At 30.4% G+C, this 24,100-nt stretch overlaps 2 protein-coding genes across 4 annotated transcripts; one reads left to right on the top strand and one right to left on the bottom strand.

The window, feature by feature from the left end:
• The first annotated feature begins 15,457 nt into the window (after nt 1–15,457).
• On the top strand, nt 15,458–21,405 carry LOC8273450 (mediator of RNA polymerase II transcription subunit 10b). 3 transcript variants are annotated; one of them, XM_002527827.4, is made up of 8 exons: nt 15,458–15,686; nt 17,757–17,804; nt 19,322–19,552; nt 19,635–19,715; nt 19,805–19,907; nt 20,008–20,097; nt 20,780–20,877; nt 21,090–21,405. In XM_002527827.4, the coding sequence occupies exons 2-7, from the start codon at nt 17,761–17,763 to the stop codon at nt 20,849–20,851; spliced, it is 621 nt and encodes a 206-aa protein (XP_002527873.2). In that variant the 5' UTR covers nt 15,458–15,686; nt 17,757–17,760; the 3' UTR covers nt 20,852–20,877; nt 21,090–21,405. The 3 variants fall into 3 exon arrangements, with proteins under 3 accessions (XP_002527873.2, XP_015580070.1, XP_015580071.1); XM_015724584.3 differs by lacking the exon at nt 21,090–21,405 and having other exon boundaries at nt 15,459–15,686; nt 20,780–21,024; XM_015724585.3 differs by lacking the exons at nt 17,757–17,804; nt 21,090–21,405 and having other exon boundaries at nt 15,460–15,686; nt 20,780–21,024.
• Nucleotides 21,406–22,430: 1,025 nt separating this feature from the next.
• LOC8273451 (60S ribosomal protein L35a-1) lies at nt 22,431–23,988 on the bottom strand. The gene is made up of 4 exons (XM_002527828.4): nt 23,810–23,988; nt 23,461–23,689; nt 23,303–23,345; nt 22,431–22,677 (listed from the first exon to the last, which is right to left on the bottom strand). The coding sequence occupies exons 1-3, from the start codon at nt 23,875–23,877 to the stop codon at nt 23,304–23,306; spliced, it is 339 nt and encodes a 112-aa protein (XP_002527874.1). The 5' UTR covers nt 23,878–23,988; the 3' UTR covers nt 22,431–22,677; nt 23,303.
• Nucleotides 23,989–24,100: the final 112 nt, after the last annotated feature.

Genomic DNA, 24,100 nt, shown 5'->3' with positions numbered 1-24,100 from the left:
GTACGCCATTTCGTTTCCATTATTAGTTGAGCTCACTCACATGTGGACGCGTGGCTTAGTGGTATAAACTATAATATCTTATTGATCAATAACTTTATATTTTTTACTATTAAATAGAAGAAAGAAAATATATATTAATTCATATTTAATAGAGTGTGATTTCTCTCCATTTTCTCCTTATCTTATTGATGGATATTCTAATCTTTTATTTTTTGTATTTGCTATAATTTTTTATGATATGGGTAGAGAGAGGATCAACTTTTATTTATAAATTAATGGTGGTTTTTCATCAAAGCACCAATGATTATAACCCTTCATGTCATAACCTTTACCAATAGTCATAACTATTCAATTCATAACATTTCATTAACTAATAGAATTTAATCACTAATATCTTATTATAATTATATGAGTCATTTATTTCTTACATTCTTCCACTTAGCTCATATGATTTAATAAGAATATAAAATACATAAAAACTAATGTTAAATTCATTTTTGTTTTACATTAGCTATGACATAATATCATTATTAAGTAGAAATATTAGTACGGGTCATAGCGGTCGTATGTCGTTTTATCGACATAGTCCCTTTCCATGTACCACAACAATAATTCTCAACTTAACATGATCTTTAATAAAGATAACAATAATAGTCCACACATTAGTGTCTTTATTTCAAGACTGTTCCTGTAAATATTACTCTAAAGCAATTATGTATACTAAATAGAAAACAGAAAAATCAGAAACACATAATTGAGCTCAAAGTGTCAAATGTATAAACTTAAAATGAACTTGATACAATACTAGTAATGACGTCTAGCAATACCTATTCTTACAACATGTTTATTAAATATTTTGGGCAATAATCCTTTTATTAAAGGATCTGCAATCACAAGATTTGTGCTAATATATTCAATTGACACTCTTTGTTTCTGAACTTCTTCTTTAATGGCAGAGTATTTTATCTCCATATGCTTAGCACTCTTAGAATACTTGTCGTTTTTAGAGAAGAAAACTGCTGCAGAATTATCACAATAAATTTTCAGCGGCCTGGCTATACTATCGACAATTTCAAGTCTTGAAATAAAATTTCACAGCCATAATCCATGAACGATAGCCTCAAAGCAAGCTACGAACTCAGCCTCCATAGTGGATGCAGCAATGACAGACAGCTTCGCACTCTTCCATGAAATTGCTCATTCGGCTAATGGGAATAAGTAGTCAAATGTTGATTCTCTTGTATAAACACATCCAGCAAAATCTAAATCTGAATATCCGATCACCTCAAGGTGCTTAGATCTTTTATAAGTGAGCATATGATCTTTTGTTCCTTGCAAGTATCTAAAAATTTTTTTTGCAGCTTTCTAGTGATCTAATCCTAGATTACTTTGATATCTGTCCAGTATTCCGATAGCAAAACTAATAACCGGTCTGGTGCAAGTTTGAGCATATATTAAACTCCCAACAATATATGCATAAGAAATGTTCTTCATTTTTTCTTATTCCAATTTATTTTTCGGACATTGTATAAGATTAAATTTATCCCCCTTCTGAATTGGGACTATCCTTGCTGAGCATTTGTCCATTTTAAATCTCTCTAAAATTTTATTAATATAAGCCTTTTGAGATAAGGCCAATAATCCTTGTGATCTATCACAAAATATTTCTATTCCTATCACATATGTGGCTTCTCCCATATCCTTTATTTCAAAATTATTAGAGAGATATTTCTTGGTTTCATATAGCAAACCAAGATTATTAGCAGCAAGTAAAATATCATCAACATACAGAACAAGAAAAATAAACTTGCTCCCACTGATTTTCATATATATACACCGATCAACGATGTTTTCTTAAAATCCAAAAGAAGTAATGAAATCATTAAACTTAATATAAAATTGACGGGAAGCTTGTTTAAGTCCGTGTATTGATTTCTTTAGTTTACACACCATATGATCCTTTTTCTCAATCAAAAAATCCTCAAGTTGATTCATATAAACTTCTTCTTCCAAATTTCTATTAAGAAAAATGGTTTTGACATCCATTTGATGTAGCTCTAAATCATAATGAGCCACTAAAGCTATCATGATTCTAAGAGAATCTTTTTTTAGACAATGGTGAAAAAAACCTTTTTGTAATCAATGCCACTTTTCTGAATAAAATCTTTGGTAACAAATCTGGCTTTGTGCCTTTCGATATTGCCTTTTAAATCGCGTTTGGTTTTGAAAATTAATTTGCATTCAATCTTTTTACATCCTTCAGGCAACTCAACAAGGTCCCAGACTTGATTTTAACTCTTCTTCCATAGCACTAATCCATTTAATTGAATCATCACCATTCATGGCTTCTGAAAATGAATCTAAATCATTATTAATTCCTAAGTCCATTTTCGACTCTTGTAGATAAATTATAGTCATCAGAAATATCATATCTCCTTTCTCTTTGAAACCTTCTTACTATTACTTCTTGTTGTTCATTTACTATAGTTTCATTATTGATATTTTCATTATGAAGTATTTGATCATTTATTTATTGTTCTTGAATGTTATTGGGATGAGCAATAACATTAGGAACAATAATTGTAGAAGTTTTGGATATAGGAACTTCCATCCTAACTTCTTGAATGCTAACATCATATGTATTCTTTCACTCCCATTAATGTCACCATTTTCAATGAACCTTATATTTTCATATTCAACAATTCTTGTACTATGATTAGGACAATGAAGTCTATACCCTTTAAACTTTTCTGGATAATCAAATAAAATAACCACTGGTTGTTTTTAAATCTAATTTCTTTTTATATGAATTGTAACTTCTTACTTCTGCTGGGCAACCCCAAATATATAAGTGCCTTAAATTAGGTTTCCTTCATGTACATAGTTCAAAAGATGTATTTGGAACTGCCTTACTAGGAACCCTGTTTAACAAATACATAGCAATTCTTAATGCATACATCCATAATAACAAGGGTAAAGAAGAATAACTCATCATACTCCTAACCATTTCCATTAATATACGATTACGTTTTTCTGCAAAACCATTTTGTTGCGGTGTTCTTGGCATTTTGTATTGAGCACAAATACCATGTCTTTCAAGAAATTTGGCAATGGACCTGGATATTGTCCAAATTCATCATATTTTTCATAATATTCACCATCTCTATCTCACCTTATGATTTTTACCTTTTTATCTAATTGCCTCTCAACCTCTTTAATATAAATTTCAAGTGAATTGATTGATTAAGATTTGTCATGCAATAGATAAATAATGACCATATTGAGAAAAATCATCAATAAAGGTAATACAATATTTTATTCCACCAAAAGTTGGAGCATCAAAAGGACCACAAATATCAGTGTGTATAATTTCAAGAAGCTGTGTGCTTCTTGTGGCTCATTTCTTAGTGTATTTTATTTATTTTTCCTTAATAAAATCAATACACACTTTAAGATCAGTAAAGTCCAAACTTGGAAGTATTTAATCTTTGTATCCTTTCTTTGGATATATGACCCAAACGTTTATGCCACAAGTAAGCAGAACTTTTATTGACTAAACTACGTTTAGTACCAACATTATGATGCAAGGTCATTAGTGTCTCAACAAAAGAATTATCAATTTTAAGCTTGTAGAGACCATCATATAACAATTCAGAACCAATATTATTATTATTCTTAAATAAAGTTAAAGATTTAGAACCAAACTTAAAATAAAATCCCACTACATCAAGTTTCGATAAAGAAATTAAGTTGCGAGAAAATGTCGATACATAAAGAGTTTGAAATAAATCTAAATAATATCTTGTATCTAAAATTAAACGATAAGTGTTAATGCCTTCAATAGAAGCTTTCTTTCGATTCCCCATGAAGATAAAATTTTCATTTGCTTTATGGTTTGAATCGTAAGGAATCCCTGCATCATATTAAAAAGATGGGTAGTTGAGCCATAATCAATCCACCAAATATTATGCGGAACTTCAATAAAATTTGATTCAAAATATACTAAAGCATAATGCTTACCTTTCTTTTCGAACCAAGCTTTACGTTTCAGGCAATTCTTCTTTAAGTGTCCGATTTTATCACAGAAGTGATACTTAACACTCCCATGTTCCTTCTTGTGAGCAGCCTTAGAAGATTTGTTCAGGTCGTGTAAACCTTTCTTCTTGCTCTTTCCACATTTCTTTTTATAACTCTTTCTAGCTTCTTAATGACTTAAGAGATGAACTTAATGAGGTCTTTGATTCTTTAATCTTGTCTCCTTTTGAACAAGCATACTAGTCAATTCGTTTACATTTCATTTATCCTTTAAGGTGTTATAGTTCATTTGGAATGGACTATATTGTTCAGGAGGGAAGGAGTTTAGTATGAACTATGCTAGAAATACTCATCCATATTCATTCCTAAGGTCTTTAATTTTGTTGCTAAGGTAGTCATTTCAAGAACATGCTCATGCATGGCATGTGAACCATCATATTTCATGTTGATCAAATTACTAATCAATGTGTCAGCAAGTGACTTATCAGCTATTTGAGAACGTTCCTCAACAAGCTTTTTAAATTCCTTAGCACTGTCAGTTTTAGGAATTGTACTCTTTAAGTTGTTTGCAATAGTCATTCGTATAAACATTAAGCTTAACATGTTCGATCTTTTCTAAGCTTTATATAAAGCTTTTTCTTCATTGCTACTTTCATCAGTAATAGTAGCAGGTTTCTCAATTTGAAATGTCAAATCAAGATCTAGAATATCTAAGTGAAACTGAAATTGTTCGCACCAATCAGAGAAGTTCAAACCGTTAAATAATAGAACAAATGAAGCATGTGAATGAAGAGAAACAGGTACATATACTACAAATAAAAATAACATAAAATACTCATATATTAATGCTTTGATTCATAATATTTATTCCATAAATTCAAATATAAACATAAAATATATCAAAGTTCTCCTTTGGATGATACTACGATATACTTATGTAAACAATTATAGGTAATTATATATGCATAACTAAATTTATTTTTCTATCTTTGGATATGTAAAAATAAAATTACTATAACATACGAATCATTATGATTATGTTTATCAATTATAAAATAATTAATCAACCTTTGGGTTAATCTCTAAATATCTTATAATGATAACTTTCAATTTACTCATAAATACATAAAAAATCGTAATGTCATTTTAAACATAAAATTTATGAGTAATTGAAAATTATAATCTATAATTTGAAATTTATTTACTTTAAAATTTGGTCACTTTGGTGAGAAGTAAATTGTTCTTAATATAAATTTCAAAAGTACAATAATATATTTAACTTTCATTAAATCTTTAACTTAATTTCAATTAAGCATATATATATATATATATATATATATATATATATATATATATATATATATGTATGTACCAAGAATTAAAGATGACACTGGATTAAATTCTTTTTTTTTATTAGGACGAAACTGTAAATTACTTCAGACTTAATAGGAAGAATATAAACTTTATAGACAATCTGGCAAGAAAATGAAACTGACCATTTTTCCTTAAAGCCATAATTAACAGTACATGCGCGCTCTTACTATTTAATGCGCGCAAGTTTCTTCCCAAAAACCAAACAATGTAACAAAATCTAAGAAAAATATACGATACATAAACCTTAATTTAATCCAAACTTTCATTTAATCTTAATTCCAAATCATGCATAATCAAAAACCTCAATATTTGGCAAAAATAAAAAAGAATTTCTTTTTAAAACAATCCCAAAATCTTAATAAAAAAACTTCAATATTTAATACAAACAATGTAGAATTAATTAAATAAACTTTATTTGCTAAAACAAAAATTAATTCTTCCATGCATCCACAACAACAATAAATCCAACAAAATTATGGAAAAATATGATTTCTCAAACCATGCTCTGATACCACATATAAACTCTAATATCCCATTGATCTTAAAATTTATATTTTTCACCATTAAACAGAAGGAAGAAAACATACCTTGATCCATGTTTAATAAAGTATGATTTCTCTCACTTTTTTCCTTATCTTATTAATGGATACTCTAATCTTTTAGTTTTTATATTTACTGTAATTTTTTATAATATGAGTAGAGAGAGGACCAAGTCCTATTTATAGACTAATTGTAGTTTGCCATCAAAGCACCAATGATTACAATCTTTCATGTCACAATCTTTACTAATAATCATAACTATTCAATTCATAACATTTTATTAACCAATAGAATTTAATCATTAATATCTTATTATAATTATATAAGTCATTAATCTCTTATAAGTGGCAGTGAGCCTTTGTTATGGTAGTTAGCCACACTTACTTAGCACTTGAGTTTTAGGCTTTTCCGCTGTGCTGGTTGAGATTTCCATTATGCATGAATAAAGGGTAGTTTAGAAATGGCAATAGAGCGGATTAGAGTGGATTTGACCCTTTCTCATTCCCATTCCGTTTAGATTGAGTTACGGGTTTACTCACTAATACGAGACAAATTGTCATCTCTAGAATAACCTAAGGAAAAAGAAAATGAATAGATAAAGAATTAAGTTTGATCATGTTTAGTATATAAAATTTTTAGGAGATGAAGGGAAATGATTCCCCTTCATTCTTCTTATAAAAGCTTAAATTGATTACACCTTAATTTGGGGTGTAAAAAATTTCAAGTCATGAAAGAAATTAAAACCTTATTAATTATCTTTTTTATTTCAATTATTGTAATAGAAGTTTAAAATTAATTAACTCCTCTCCCTTCTCTTTAATGAAAGTTTTTATATAACCAAACACATTAGAATAAATATTTTCTATTCCTTTTCCTTTAACTCTTTCTCATCTCTTTAAAGTACTTTTTCCTCTATTCTTCTCTTCATTGTTATGCATAATGTTTAAAGTTTTGTATTGCTTTTCTTTTGATAGTTCTACTTCTACACTACAGAAGAAAGTATTATCCCACATTTTGTATCTTTTCTATAGTATTGTACATATATATACTTTATTTTATTTCTTTTTTCTACCATCTTTCCTTTTTCTATATATTCTCATTTCCAATGACAAAAAAGTAATATTTCATATATTTTACTTTGTGGTTCATGTTGCCCTTAATCCGTTTCTAATTGGAAGGCACTTATGATTTCTCGTTGTTTGAGCTGGTTGATTTACTCATTCTTGAGTTTTCATTTTTTTTTTAACTTTGTTGCTTTTTATGCTCTAGCAATATCAACATCCATTATTTCTTTTTTAATCAAGTATTCAAATATAGTATAACTAATACAAGCATGTGGAACTAAAATCCTTGCATGTAGTAAAAATAACCAACATCAGTAGTGGACATTGGTTACATATGTACTGATTGTTAGCTTTTATTTTTAAAAGGAGTACTCCCTAAAGTTTGGTCTAATACACAAGTCAGTTTTATATTTCTTTATTATATTAATATCAGCATCCATTTTCAAGATCTAGATATCGAGAAAATTATGAAAAATACGATAATGAAAGTTACCGCTTTCTCGAGTCTCGAAAGGAGGGGCGAATCTAAGTGAATATGGGAATAATTGCACTTATAATTATATTCTAGAATCAATTTGGACCTAATTGACAAAAAAAATAAAATTTGAGGGGTGAAACGATAATATTTATAAGTTTAGGGACTAAATTATTAGAATTTTCAAAACTTTTACCCTTGAAGCCAATCAGCTCTTTGGGAGTCGACCAGTTTAGCATATAGCCGGATTGGCTCTGCACAATGCTGATTGACCTTTTTCAAAATTTGACATCATTTTATGTATATTTTCTACCTAAAACACTAAAAATTGGTAAAATAAGTTTCTAGAAGGTATTTATGATAATTATTAGGGTATTTAAATATTTTTAATGATAATTGTTTGAATATAAAAGATGTAATCCCTTATTATTTGATATTAAGCTGATGAAGGGAAGGGATAATTATAGTTTTTTTAATAATTGAATACTTATCTGTGTTTTTTTCTAGAATTTTCTAACCCTACTACTATAAATAGATTGATACACTCTAGGTCTAGGGTTAGCCATATTCTTGAAGGTCTTTTTGTAACTACAAAGATACATCGACATATGTAGAGAGTTAGTGTAATACCCGGCATTTTTTCCTTAATAATGATTATATTAATAAATGATTTTTTATTTAAATTAATTTTATTTTATTTTTATTTGGTTTAATTTGAAATGATTTAATAGAAATTTTAATATTAGACAATTAAATGAGTTATTTTTCTATACCCAATTAGTTGGATCTTTAAGAAATTAATTAAGTAAATTATTTGAGGAATAAATTATATTTTTGGTTATTCAAATTTTTTCCAAATGTATATATATATATATATATATATATATAATTATATATTGGAGAATTATGAAAGAATTTGTAAAGGATGTTTTTATAAAAGAATTTTGGAAAAATTGGTGTTTTAATTAGCTAGTGGTATTTAATTTTAAGTTGGAAAATATTTAGCAAATTGGCTATTTAATTTAATTGTGTGCTAGGACTAAATTGAAAATTTATTTTGAAATAAGGATTAAAAGTATAATTTTATTATTATGGGATTTTAATGGAAATTTATAAGTTTGGTATTTTTGTAAATAAATATGTCGGTATGTATTTTCAATAATTCTAATTTGACCCAAATTAATTAGTTAGGGGCTTAATTGAAAGGCTAAAGAAAAGTTTAAGGGTTAATTGGAAATTCTGCAGGATGAAATTGTAAGTAATTAAGAAATTCAGGGGCCTAATGTTGATATGGAGAAGAAAGAAAAGGAAAGGAGAGGCGTCGGGGAGAGAAGAGAGAGAGAGAGAGAGTGTGTGTGTGTGTGTGTGTGTGTGGCAGCAGGCGGCGGAATCATGAGGAGAGGCGACCTTCCGGAGGCCGTTTTCGACCGATCTCGGTGGCGATCGGCTCCCCTCGGAGAGAGCTACCTTTTGGCGATGGCGGCGTCGGTTTTGGTAGCCGAAGGAGGGAGTTCCGGTGAAGTGATAGCTGCGGCGTTTTTGGGCTTTTCCGGTGAGCCCCGGCGGAGGATGGACGATCGGAGGATGTATTCCGACTCTCCTCAGCTCAAGCTTCGCAATGGCACTGGTTTCGTGGTGGTCAGACTCCATTTGTGAATCGACAGCCGAGATCGTCCGCAAATCTCTCTAAACGATCGGGGGTCGGATCGAACAATCGAAAGCGGGAATCGTCATCAACTTGTCGTTTCGAGTCTGATGGTGTGTTCGAATCATTGATTGGACTCCGGCGGCTAGAGGCGAGTCGACCGAGTGATCAAGCATCTCAGTAATTCTCTGACCCGTTGATTTAGAATTCTTTGATTTAATTTATGCTTATTGAATGTGTTGAGTATTAGATAATATTTGTGAGTCAAAAATAATTGTCTGTCGGTTGCCTGCCTCGTGTTTTGTGCTGTGTAGCGGAGTCAGGAAAATAGTGATATTTGGGGACCCAACTCCCGTTGTTTTGAATTGTTGGATATTTGTAGTGTTTTTCTGGCAGGTCCTGGACCCTTTTTACGGGGGGTAAATGTCCGTGTTGTAGGGGAGGTTCTGTTGGATTTTCGGTAGAATTCTTCCGAGTCGAGATTTTTAGATAATCAGTCCTAGGAATCTAGGCCTAGGATTAATGGTTAATTGTTTCCGCGTTTTGATAAATTGTTTTCCGTGATTAGATGATCTGTCTGTTCGGCTCGCTCTAAACGAGGCACCGGAGCAGAGCTAAGAGGTCCCCAAATCTATGAGTTAAAGTCACTTAATCGTTGCACTATTGCTAAGTCTGAATTTAATATGCTATTTTAGAAATTTATGCTTAATATGATTATTAGTATCGCAATATAAATAAATTTCACTTGATTATTAATTATTGAAAATAATATAAATATTATTATTAGTAATGTTATAATAATACAAATATTATTATTTTTTGACACGAATTGCACGTTGCTTTACGCTAAATTTTTAATCTTTTTTCGATATATGTTGAATAATTTCATTAGACAATGAATTTATTAAATGTGATGATTGCGTTTTAGGAAATGTGGCTTTCGTAGAACATGCCAAGTGGTGGGTTATATCAGGACCGCGTGTACACCGGTAATGATCATGGACATAAGATTATTATGGATTTGTTTGCCCTGATCGAGCATTGCTCTGGATTGATGCGAGTTAAGGTCCCTGATCGAGCAACGCTCTCTGGGCGTCGGCTTATTTGGAATTCAAGTGTTCAGGCTGGAGGTAAGGACCCTGATCGAGCTTGCTCTCTCGGCGCCAGGCCTGTTGGACTAAGAGAGCCGAAAGACTACTAGAATTTGGAGTTAGGGTTCTAGTGAGCCACTCATCCCGTAAAAGTAAAAATATATTTTTATTTATTTATTTATTTTTCTATTATGGTATGATGATATTATGATTTGTGTTTATGTTCAGGGTTTAATATATTGATTCGAATAGCTAATATTTTCTGTGAAGACTGCAATAGTCTTTAGATAATTTGATTTTAACTCACTCTCGAGACTGACAATCTTATTTTTACTATTTTTCAGATCCATGATTGTTAGTCTTCCCGCGTCTCTTATCTAATAACCCGACTCCTTCATCATCGGGTGGTGTATTTGATTTGGTATGTTAATATGTAAAATATTAGATTCTCCGCAGTAGTAATAGTAGATGTATCAATTATAATGCTTTGTAGTTTCAGGTCTAGCCTAATTTTTCTCGCATACCGAATTAATTATAAATTTGGTTACGAAATTGTGGAATCAATAGTATTAATTGAGATGAGATTTGTTTAAGTCAGTGAGTGTCAGGCTTACTACGGGATTCGGTGGCCTTATGCCTACCCATTCCCTAGTGCCAGTCACGGGCCCACAAATGGGGTCGTAACAGTTAGTTTTTAGCAAGCCACTAAGAAAGAGCTCCAAATTCGAAAACCCATTTAAGAACGACATAAGCTTTTTCAAAATCCCAAAGCATAATTGGATTCTCATCTAATATTTGATTCAACAGCCTCCTCGTCTCTTGAGACTCGCAGAACAACAACCAGCAATGACAATCTAAGGGTTCCCCTACATCCATATCATCAACATCCCTTTCTTAATTAATTCTTTTACATTTGTTTACATGATTAGGAATTTTTTTTAGTTATTCATATATGATTTACATGATTAGACTAAAATTTCTTTCCATTTAACATGATGATTTTATTAAATTTTAAATCTAATAATAGGAACACGTAGAATTTTGAATTTAATATTGTGACTTTATCTTTATTGAGTTTTGAACCTGATTGATCAAATGATAAAAAGACACAATTAATTTTAGATTTCTAGAGTTGTATATTGAAATTGGAACCTACCTTGAAATCTCATTTATTATTATCAAGATTGAATTTCTAGTGTCTATATTTTTAGGTTTTCTTTAGATAATTACTTTTTATGTTATTTATCACATTTTACATATTCTAATCGATTTTTTATTCCTTATGCATGTAAAAATCGGCTTATAAAAGTGAAAATTGAAGAAAACTACGAAAAGGCCTACCAAGCCTCCTAGAGCCGGTTGGGTTCTATGTTGAGACTACCGGCTCTATGTTAAGACGATCGGCTCTAAGCCCTAGACCGATCGGCTATGTGCATTTTTATGCCAATCTGTTGAGTTTTGTGCAATTTTATGTACTGTATGTAGTTTTAGGTGTTTTCTTTTTAAGGTCTATAATTGTAGGCGGATCGTAATAGCTAGATTTACTTTATGCACTGTATTTTGAATGAACCCTAAATATATGTTGTATGATTGCCTAATTAAAAATGATTATATAAACATTAGACCTTAAAATCAGATCTTGTATGAAAATTGTAGTCGATTAGGTTAATGGGATGGTGTATTGGGTATAAATTTAAAATTCATATAGACTTAGTGGATCTTTGCCATGCTTTAATTGAATTAACTAGGTCAGGTTAAATAGATCACTTAATTGAGCCTTTCATAAAGGTAGTCCATTAGGCTTAATGCTTGAAAATTAAAGCATAATTTATAATTGAGCTAGATTAGGAAGGCCTTGTACATAATTAACTAGTAAATTAGATTAATAACTTTGAGTATGGGCTGGGCTTAATAAAATGGGCTAGACTTAGGCAGACCTCATATGTTGTAGTGCTTGATGTGTAGAAATATAACTGTTTATATATATAGGGAATAGCCCGTTAATAATAAAATTAAAAATAAAGATACACAACTAGGGAAGTTGGCTCCTAGATCCATCTTTGTATTTGTAGCGTAAAGCTTCCTTATGGAATCGAGAAACGCTATTCATTAGTAAAAGTGTTTCGGTGAATTATCTGTGTAACAACTCCCATTTCCACGTTAGTCTCTTTGATTAGTTAGCGTGTTTCCGATTAGGTTGAAAAAGCTTATAGTGTCGTAGTCGCTAAAGATTTATGGGTGCGTTCTCGAAATCGCTGCCCACAATTAAAACTTTTTTTAATTTTAATAAAACTAACTACTATCCTCTTTCGTGTTGTTTAAAAGACTAAACTGATAATATAATATTATAATTTGATTTTTAAATTTTGATAGGTCTATATTATATATAGTTATTTAGAGTATTTATAATTTTAATGATATATTTTTTATATAAAATATGGTAGAAATATATGTTTTTACTTCATTTGAGCTTAATTATCTAATTTCAAGTAACATTAGCCAAAGAGAGAAATCTAGAAAAAAAATACTCAAAAAAGATATTAATTGGATACATTTGTGTCAAGATCCAAGACTCAGACACGTGGACTTGCTATTTGCAGTGCTAGGCCAAATCTACTATTTATCTAATGGACAATTTAGTTATATGATGTATTATTATAAGAATTTATATTAATAGTTATTATGGGATAATATTTGGGGAAATAAGGATGTCTATAATCTTATCTATTATATAGATTTATCTTGAATATTCTAATTTTTAGAAAGACTTATCTTGATGGAAGATTCTTCTATATCTATCTCTCCAAATCTAGTTCTAAGGAGAGGAGAGATTTTTCCTATATGCTCTGTGCTACATTTTCTATCTGCATCTGTCACCATTCTTATCACTACAATTCTCCATATTGTTCTTTCCTAAACACTTAGTTTTAATTTTTTTACTCTCATAAAATTAAAGAAGGTTTTCAAAAATAGAAGAGCGAGGACCAATCATCTTCCTACCTTGAAGGATTCTAGATCTAAAGAAAGCTTTGATTTTCAGTCTTGTTTTTATGTTTAACTATTTAATTACTATATGATTATTGGATTAAATATGTTAGCTAAATATTTTCTTTATCATATAATTTTCATAAATCATATAATTGTATATTTACTTTATAGTTTATTTTACGAATATTATACTTTCTCAAATTATTAGTTTAAAGTGTTTAAATTTAATTTTAGTGTTTTTATGTTAATAATTAGTCTATGTAATAAGTGGTATCATAATTTCTTGAAAGGTCGATATCGAGGTGAATTTACCGTTTTACTATAAGAACGGTTCGTGTACCAGTGAGTACAAATTTATAAACACTAAATTTATTATCAAGTGTCAAACTCGTGAAAAAATAATTTTACTATCAAATTAGAGTTAAGTTTTATTTTTAATACAAGTTAATTTTAGTGTTTAATTAAAATAATAAATTTAATATTCTTTTACTTGTTTGTATCTTTTATTTTTTAGCATAATTTAATTCTAGAAAGATTTAAATGTATTAAAAATATTTACTTTTTGTTTAATATTATTAAATTATTAGGTAGTTTAATTTTAAATAAAATAAATAGTTAAAAAGTTATTAATTTTGTTATATATTAAGATTAAATTATATTAAAAATGAAAATTTCACTCGTATTAATTTCATTTGAATGATTGATAAAAAATTCTATTTTTTAACATAAGAAGTTATTATAATCTTCTTAATTGATAGTGGACTTGTTAACTTCAACATTTCTTTTGTGAAGCTAACTGGTGTAAAAAAAATAAAAAATATAAACATGTAAAAAAATTAATTAATTATTTTAATTAAACACTAAATCTAACCCATATTAAAAATAAAATTTTATTCTAATTTGATAATAAAATTAATTTTGGATAAATTTGATGCTTGATAATAAATTTAAAAATTAAATTATAATTTTAAATTACCAGTTTAGTTGTCCGACTAATATAAAAAATATAGTTAGTTAGTTTTATTAAAAATCAATAAGGTTTTGATATAGTAAAAAAAATGCACAAACTGACATGTGTATTGGAGCAAATCTCAAAAGGTAAATAATATTTAACCTATAATTTACTAACTCATCCTTTTTAAGGTTTTACTAATTATATCTATTATTATTTAAAAAATTAACATATGGTATTTTCTTACCATATATTTTACAACCAGTTTTTTTTTTCTTTGTGTTGAACCGATTTTACAATCAGTTTTTTTAGAAAATATTTACTTAGGTTGGCCACATACACCACAATTAATAGAAAAGTAATATGTATATATAATTGATATTAGATGATTAATATATACTTAATTATTTAAAATTAGTAAATATATATTAATTATTTATCAGTTTGATATATAAAGTAAGAACATACACCAAGCATACAAAAATTTTCTGTCATCAAAACAAATTATTTCTACACTTATATGAATGATGATCAAACTTCTCAAATAATAATAAGGAATAATTACTATTTACTCTTTATATTTTTTTCATATTCTACTAGTTACTCCTAACATTTAAAAATATATAATTTTTCATTCTTATATTTTATAATTTTATATTAAAAATTCATTCCGTCACAATTCTCATTAAACAACCGTTACTATTTACTTATTTATCTTTAGTGTAATATACAAATTGCTTATTATAGTTTATTTATTCTACTAAAGATTCTATTATCTAATTTTTATATAAATTTTAGTGTCTGTAAAAGATAATTAATTAATATTCTTTAAATATTATAATTTTTAGCATAATTAAATTCTAATAAAATTTAATATCTTAAAAGTATTTATATTAATTAAAATATTAAAAATTCATATAACTTAACTTTAAATTGTTAAAATAAAATAGGTAATATTCTTATTATTAATTTTGTTAATAGTATAATTGTAACTTTGATAAAAAATTTGAGAATCAAATTATTATTTTTTATCAATTTAATTTCTTAATTGCATTGATTTAAAAAACGGAGGAGAATTCTAGTGCAACAAATAAAACACAGTGGCTAATTTATTATTATACAGAAAAATAGAAAGCAAATGGTATAAAACTAAACCTAATAAATGATTTTTTGATGAAATTTTAGTGGAATTATTTTTTAAATATAAAATTATAAAATAAAAAAATGAATTTTCTTTTTTGAAGTGTTAAAGGAAACTACATGCCCCTAATAATAATTAGGTAATAACTGTTTTCTTGCTTGTGAAAACATCTCCACCGTTTATTCTCTCGGCCTCTCTCTCGTCTCCAACATTTTTATCATCCTCCTCTTTCCAGACTCGAGAGAAAGCAAAATAAAATAACAAAACAAATAAAAAATAAAAAACCTGAAAGCTGTGAAAGGAGAGAACATGAACTCCTAAAATCAACAAAATCAGAAATTGGATAAACAAATTGTAAACAGAATTTGCAGCTTCTATTTGGTAAGTGCTCCAACTGACGTATTATCACATCATTACGTACTGCAATTTTGGATTGGGACGTGCCTTTTTCTGTTGCGTATTCTTCATTTGAAATATGTGTTTATGAGTTATTCCATTTGGGTATTTGTCATGATCGTGTTACAGTTAATCAGCGTGTTAGCATCTTCTTTGAATCAAATACTCTATATGTTATACTATCGGATAGTAATATTTGCTGTTTCCTACTTTCAACTTGGATGGCTGATAATTAGAGCCAAGAATGTGCAATTTATTTTTTTATAATAACACTTCTGATTTGATTCGCTGTATTAGGGTCTGGGTTTTGGTACTTTTCTGTAAGTCTAGTTTACTTGGGACTAAATTTTGTTGCATGAGCAAGAGATTGCTGTTTTAAGTTCTGCATTTGAAACTCAAAATTAGGGATGTTTGCTAATTCTGTTTACGTAATGTTCCTTATATTTTTTTTAAAAGAAATTGATATTTTAAAATTATGAATATTTTTGTAAAATTAAAATAAATATTTTGAATTCTTCATATAATTTAAAAATGAGAAATCCCAAAAAAAAGAAGAATTAATGCCTTACTGGACTGCTTGATTGTGTTTTATTTCATAATTGGTTGCTATGTTTTGAGTTGGTTTAATTTTTTTGAGAATTAGTGGCTTACTATTAGTTGTGAGTTTATTTGTTAGTGGGTATTATAGAGACACACAAGCCCTTTCTTAATTTGTTCTCCATTTCCCATAGCTCAAGCTTTCTCTCCCTCCCTCAGTCACTTTTTCTTTAACACAGCACCTCTCTCCTCTTTTCTTTCAATTCTTGACAATTAATCACCCAAGTTTTAAGCTATAAGATTCTCTAAATTATTATTAAGTTAATAATCATGGATGTTGGAGTTAGAGTTAAAATGTTAATAGTGGGATTGGAGGCTTACTTAAGAAATTGAGTTTTAAAAGTTCCATTTCATCAACTTTTAAGGTCGGTATTCTAATCCCTTGGTTAAACTTGTTATCTTGATTTGACAATCATATTTGATATAAATATGAATATGAGGTTGTGGATTGATGATTGTTGTTGACTTGGGAGTTTTGAGCGTTGGATATGTTTATGTGTATTTAAGCAACTTAAATGTGTTGGTTTTGGATTAATTATTTTGAGATATACCCTAAATGGTTAAGTAATGATTTTATCTTTGCAATCTTGATGATTGAAGCCTAATTTGATGACTGAAAATGCAATTTAATTCAAGAACATAAAAACTGAATTTTTCTGAGATAATTATGTACGACAGTGAAGTTGCAGAATTTCTTATCTCGAGTTCTAGTCTATTTAAACGGTTGGATTTTGGATATGTGGTACCTATATCATTCTAGTTTATGGTGGGTGATGATCTAATGGTTAGATCATATTCTTTTGGCTTCATCTCCAGGTCTGTTCAGTATAAATTCTGGTTATGGCAGACTGTCTTTCTCAATTGATTGGAGATACCTATTCTTAATAATTTGACGAGATTTTTTGGTAGAAATTTGTATGTAATTGTTGGCTACCATTCAGAAAACTTTAGTTAATTTTGATACAATAAATGAAGGAAATAAATTTAAAGTGATTGCTGCCATGAGAGAAAATTTGTGCATATTAACCCTATTTATAAATGTAAACGAAATAGTAAATGGTTTTATTTTAGGTTAGTTTTTGATATAACAACTTCTTAAAGTGTCTACTGCAACTTATATTTTATTCGGAATTTCTTAAATCAATAACTATTTTATTGGGATTAATTTGGCATTGTCTGGATATAATGGTATAGTGGGACAGTTTGATTGTAATGGAGCAGATGAATCCCGTTTGTGATTAAATTTGATTTGCTAATTTATAGTATTACTCTTAGTAAAGAACTAAGTTGAAACGGAGGTTTTAGATTAAGTCTTTCACTGATACCCTTTTGAAAAAAAAAAAAAGCAACACTTGATATAAGTTAATCACTTGGATTAAAAATATTTAACTAGACAAAAAGGGAATTAATATGATAATCGAATGATTTTAATGACTTGAAATATATGTATTTACTCAGGTTGATGCTCGAGATTAACAGGATTCATTTTAAATATTCGTCATCCAGGTGAGGGGTTTTTCTCTGGAAATTTTTTGTCCACTATGAACCTGAGTTATTAAGGTTAAAAGAGTTCCTGTTATGAATTGGTTTGATTATTTTATTATTTTTGCAATTGATTATGTTTTATTTTATCACTTGATGGAATTATTGATTGCTTCTGAAGTTTTTTGGTTTGATTATTTTGTCATGGTAATGCATCTGTAATTGAAATGTTATGGATGTTACATGAAATTCTTTTTTATTATGATTATTATTATGGTAATTGTATCTACACATACACACACTTTCAAATTTGCACATCTATATTTGATTATTTTGTTATTGTAATTGCACCGCTACCAACATTTGTTTTCATCGCTGAGCAATAGGCTCATCCCCTCCTTAATCCACTTTTGCAGGAAATTAATGAAGGTTGATGATAGTTGTAGTTATAGTTAAAGCTCCGAATCTGCTAGACTCCAAAGTGGAAGATATTATAGTTCTTTGTATATTTGTAATACAATTAAAAGATTAGGCTTAAAATGGGTTTTGGTACCCTACCCAAGTTCTAGTGCCGGTTAGGGCTCAGGTTTGGGTTGTGACAAATTTAACTACTACTGCTGGGATATTGTACTTTTGATTGATATCAGATTTCAGGGAGAATTTTGAAATGCTACTGCTGTCGATAATTGTTAGGACACTGATTCATCTCTTGTAGAGACTCAGAACTCAGTGCTTTCGAGTTTCAAAGAATATGGTCATATATAGTTGTTTGTCCACTGATCCATCTGAATTATGCAACCGTGTATTAATACACGTGCATCTCCTTGATCACTTTGATTTTTAGGTCTGACGGCTTGATTATTTATATATCGGTTTTTCAAAACCCTCTTCTTGATATTTGGTTTCAGTCTGTAATATGATTATATCTCAAGCATTTGCTAGTGAGGCGGTGAGATGATATAATAAAAATAAAAATTAATTGGAATTGGATTGACTGAAATGTGTTAAATCCTCATTTCAATAAGTACAATGTCTTTTGGATGGTGGCGACATTTTGGTTGATTCAAAGAACTCTCTTGTTGTTATTGGGTTGAGGATCCTTTCTACTATCCTTAATTGTGCTTTGAATAGCTATGCAAAGTCATACTTTGATTTTGCAAGTTTATGTAATTTTGGGCCACACTTCATGCTATAATGTTCCGGTTCTTTGTGTTGTTTGATCTGCATTTAAATGGCTTATTTATGATATTTCTGCTATTTATATACGATTTGACCGGAATAATTATTCACGTTGAAGTGTTATTTATTATTACTGAAGTGTGTAAATTCTTTATCTCGTATATTTTTATGTTACTTGTTGGATCATGATGGTAAAATAGGAGGATCAGTTACTTGCCACATTATAATCTTGTATGTTTCCCCATAAAAAATTTTCTCTTCTTATTGAAGAAAAAGTCACATATCATATGTTTTAGCAGCACTAAATTTTCTATTTACTGCAGGCTTATGATCATTTCTTTTGTTTCCTTTCCTTCGTTTAGATCACTTTCAAAGATGGATTCCTCACAAAATGCAACAGTGGGGAGTGGTGGTAATGGAATGTTGCCTTCTCAAGTGAATGATACTGCAGCAGCAGCAGCAGCAGATGATCCAAAGCAGAATCTGAACAATGTCATTAACTCCATACAGAAGACGCTTGGCCTCCTCCACCAACTTTACCTAACTGTCTCTTCCTTCAACACTGCATCTCAGCTTCCTCTCCTCCAACGCCTGTATCTTTCTATCAACCTATCATTTTCTTTTTCTTTTCTTTGGTGTAGAAGCATTTTTAAAATTCAAGGTGTGATTTTGCAGCAATGGACTCGTTTTGGAGCTAGACAAGATGGCTAAATTGTCTGAGAAGTGCAACATTCAAGTTCCTCTGGAGGTCCTCAAGTGAGTCTATCTCTTCTTTTCTTGGCCATCACTCCATTCAAGCTTGCTTTCTTTGGCGTCTAATAGCAAGTTTATTGTTCCATGCTTAGCTTGATTGATGATGGGAAGAATCCAGATGAATTCACACGGGATGTTATAAACAGTTGCATTGCCAAAAATCAGGTCACCAAAGGAAAAACTGATGCCTTCAAGGTATTCTCCGATTACTAATATGAGATGTTTATTTTCTCTCTTTATGTGTTTCTTTCTGATACATTCGTCATGTTACTCGTGCAATTTGTTGATATGATAGGGTTTACGTAAGCATCTGCTGGAGGAACTTGAGCAGGCTTTTCCAGATGAAGTTGAATCATATAGGGAGATAAGGGCAATTTCTGCTGCTGTAAGTTATTATCTACTGAATCTGAGTGGGTCGGTCGGTGGCATTTGCTTATTCTCCTCATTATTTTTGAACATATCTTTCTTGTCTCTTCCATTGTATTCTGCTTAATTCACTTATTAGTAATCTCTTCTTTGGCCTGGCTTTAATTGCGGATAAACTGTGAGCCAGCTTGAAGTGTGAAAAGTAAGATCCAAGTTTCATGAAAAGATTGTTTAGATTCAAGTTGGTTATGTAAGGATTGATATTACAATTGTCCTTTAAGAGTTAGGTTGCTGATGAAGAATGATGTTTGATAATGTGAAAACAGAAGCATGGAATCTGTAATTTTTTAAGGCAATTGGTGATATTCTTTTCTTTTTACTGAGGATGGCAACTAAACATTGAAGGCAATTAGTTTTTTCTTCTTTCCGGAGCCTAAGTTAACATATGGGAGCTTGAGTTGATGACTTGGTTGAAGTATTATTTTAGTGTAGTAACTGCTAGTATTTAGCGCTGCTTTTAGAGGTGTATTTTCTTAAATGCTAATGACAAAATTTGACTCTTAATTCTGACACTTGTCACTTGTAAGTTAAGCATTGGGTTACCATGCAAGCTATGTCTTTTAAGAATGGATCAATGTATTGCTTGTTTAGAAGAATTTTTTTGGCATAAGCTTAAATGTCCTCACTCCTTACTTCCACAGGAATCAAAACGTCTTGCTCAAGCACAGAGTTCCTTGCCCAATGGAGATGTGAAGGTTAAGAGTGAGCTTTAAGAGTCCCACCATAGATTACCTGACTGGCATGTTTTCTTTCACTTCCATTTTCTTTTTCTTTACTGTGAAACATTAGGAGTGTTTTAGACAGAACCATATTTTTCCTAAAATATGAGACAGTACTACTGCGATAACTATCTTGGTATGAATGAAAGATCCCATCTACTCATGTATATGAATGTGGAAGCTATTTTGATATTAACTTATTTTGAGTTTTGAGGCTTGATATCTTGTTTAGGGATTCTTGCTTTCCATGAATCATTGGTATCTAGGGAAGGCGTGGAATGCAGACTTGCAGAGCTAGGAAGTTATAAATTGGAGTAGGCTCATCATTATGGGAAGTTTCATGATTGCATCAAACTTATTGTATGAAAAGAAAATGGTAATGTCTTGTAACATTAAATGGAGAGAGAGTTGCTGTGATTGGACTTCTTTTGATGTAAGCTATTAGACATGTTCATTTGAAGGGATGGTTCCCTTGACCGGGTATCAGGCCCTGGTTCATATAAAAACAATTTGAATTCAAAGTCTACCAATCAGAAGATTTAATTGAATTATCTTTCAATTAGCTCACAGATAAGTTTCTTGGAGTTTCCATTTTCGAAATGGAGCAATGTTCGTTGGTGGAGTTTATGTGCATCATAACCCCCAATATTTCCACAGTTAAGATTCCTTGGAGGCCTGTCTTTCTTATGGCAATAACCTCCTAATAGATGCAGCTTTTATTTTGATTCCGTATTCTTCAATTTGTGCGATCGCTACTGGCTACTGCTCTCAGTTCTCCAGCACTCACTTTTGGCTTCAACGCTACTTTATGTGCACACATTTTAGTTTCTACAGCTTTTGGGAACCAGAAAGTCTCGAGAGGGTAAGAGAAAATACCTGAATTAGAACTTAGATGAACAATGGCTCATTCTCCCATTTCAAGTCTTCAAAACTAGCGCTTGCTTTGCAGTATGCTGATTAAAGTAGCAAGTTGCCTCTAGTGCTTGATGTTGTGTGGTTAGTGAACTTGGTCAATGCCTATCAAAGCAGCACTTGACTGGAAAGCATGTATTACATTCTTATTTATTTTACATATCCATTCTAGAAATATATGTAGTGGGAATATGATATTTGACAAAGATCTGCAGCGTTCGTTCAGCGCTATGCTTGTTTTAAAAGATACACCAACTTCACAGGCCAATGCGAGAGGATAAGCTTTGCCCTTCTTTTGCATCCAGACTCGAATGAAAAATCTTGTAAAGAGCTTTATTAGTTTTGGAGGTTTTGGGAAGAAAAGATACATTTTCCCAGCAGTAAGAAAATCTCCTAATCACTTTGGGTTTAAATGTTCAGCTGATTGTTGGTGGATGTTAAAAATACACTTGCTGGAAAAGACAAATTTTTTTATTTAATATATTTATTTTTATTTTTTTATAAACTGTTTCGAAAAAAAAATATTTTTTACAAAAGCAATTTTTAAAATTCAAAAATTTTTAAAAATCAAAAGAATAATATAAAATTAAAATTGAGGTTGGAATGCCAAACATCTCAATTGCTTCTCCACAATATAGAGAAGAGGGACAATGCACAGCTCTGATCAAGAATCACATCCTCATTCATAAGAGGTAATATCCTAAGCATTTGCAATTTGAATGTTTCAGATCTCAATTTGGAGATAACCATGACCGTACACAGATGTTTTAATATCCAAATAAATTCAAACCAAACAAAAATCTAAAACAACTTTGCCAGTATTGCTCGAGTACAAAACCTAAAAACTCAAAATTTGCAGCAAATCCAACTCCACCTTACGTCCAAGGTCCAATAAAAAAACTGTAGCACTGCAAAAGAAACCAAAAACAAACAGATTAAGAGATAGCAAGGTAATCGACAGTTCAATTACTGACATAGTAGCTTGAAGCTGAAGCATATGAAATACAGCTGATGCCACAAATACTACTAACCAAATGCAGGAATCTGATAGATCAGATTACTTAATCAGATCAATACTTCTTCTAATCTATGTTCTCTTGAAAGGCAGAGTCTCCACGCTGAAAGAGCATTTAGTTTCATCTTAATTGTTGCTTGCCAGGGATTCCAAGCAACACTTACGTTCAAGCTCCACAATTCTATAGCGAATAGATTAGGCGACAATAATGAAATACCTACTTTCATTAACTATTATCTGGCATAACACCACTGTCTGGCATAACACAGTAGCAATACTTGAACAATTAAGATGGGCGAGGTGCAGGCATGGAAAGACAAATTCAAATGCGAACTAAAAGTTGCAAATGCTGTCCATCGCAATCTATATGATCTTAGCTCAATAATAGAAATCTGGAAAATTATACTATTGTCTATATTGCTCATTGACGCTATTGTGGGTTAACAACAATAGGTAATATTTGTAAAGTAACAGATGTAATGCAGTCCTCACTAACCAAACAACAAGTGATAATTTACCTTAAATGTTGCTGGGGTACATGAAGACTCTAACCTTGTCACCCTGTTAAATATAAACAATACAAAATTAATCAGACTTCTCACGTCCACAACCAAATTCATAAAAAGAAAAATGAATACAAAAAAAACAAAAAAAAAAAAGACAAAAATTGCCTTACCATAGATCTAGGAGGAAGATTAGACTTAAATTTAGCACGAACAACACCACTATTACCATGAGGCCTTGTTACTTTTCCCCAAATACAACGATAATGAGAACCGTTCTTCTTCACCTTAGCCTTGTATACATACGCCATCCTCTTTCCAGTATACCATGCCACCTCTTCCTTTGTGTTCACTCCCTCTACCTGTATTAATGACGTGCTTGGATACTGGTTCGACTTTGACCTATAATTATTCAAAAAAAAAAAAAAAAAGCAAACACAATACACAATTACACACATAAACACTGTTTCAATTTTACACATTGAGTTTTAAAAGAGAGAGGGAGAAAGAGAGAATGGTTACCTCTTGTATCCGAGAATCGTTCCTCGAACGTACAGTCTCACATTCTCTCCTTGGCGGCTCTTCACCATTTTCGTCTTCTGCTTCAATGCTCTCTAATCGAAACCCTAGCACCTAATCGTTGAGAGAAAGAAGAAAATGTCTTATATATAGGTCGAGGCACAAAAATGGTATGGCCACCGAGCGTTCGATTAGTTTTTCTGATTAGCAAACTTGGACCTTAAACGGGCCAACTAACAGGCCCGTGTTGTGATTTAGGCCCATGTAGTAACAGTCAACACGCGTTGACATTCT

This window comes from Ricinus communis, chromosome 10, assembly GCF_019578655.1.
Source record: "Ricinus communis isolate WT05 ecotype wild-type chromosome 10, ASM1957865v1, whole genome shotgun sequence".
Taxonomy (NCBI): domain Eukaryota; kingdom Viridiplantae; phylum Streptophyta; class Magnoliopsida; order Malpighiales; family Euphorbiaceae; genus Ricinus; species Ricinus communis.
The sequence above is the reverse complement of the archived record's forward strand: the minus strand, read 5'-3'. Positions and strand labels throughout refer to the sequence as shown.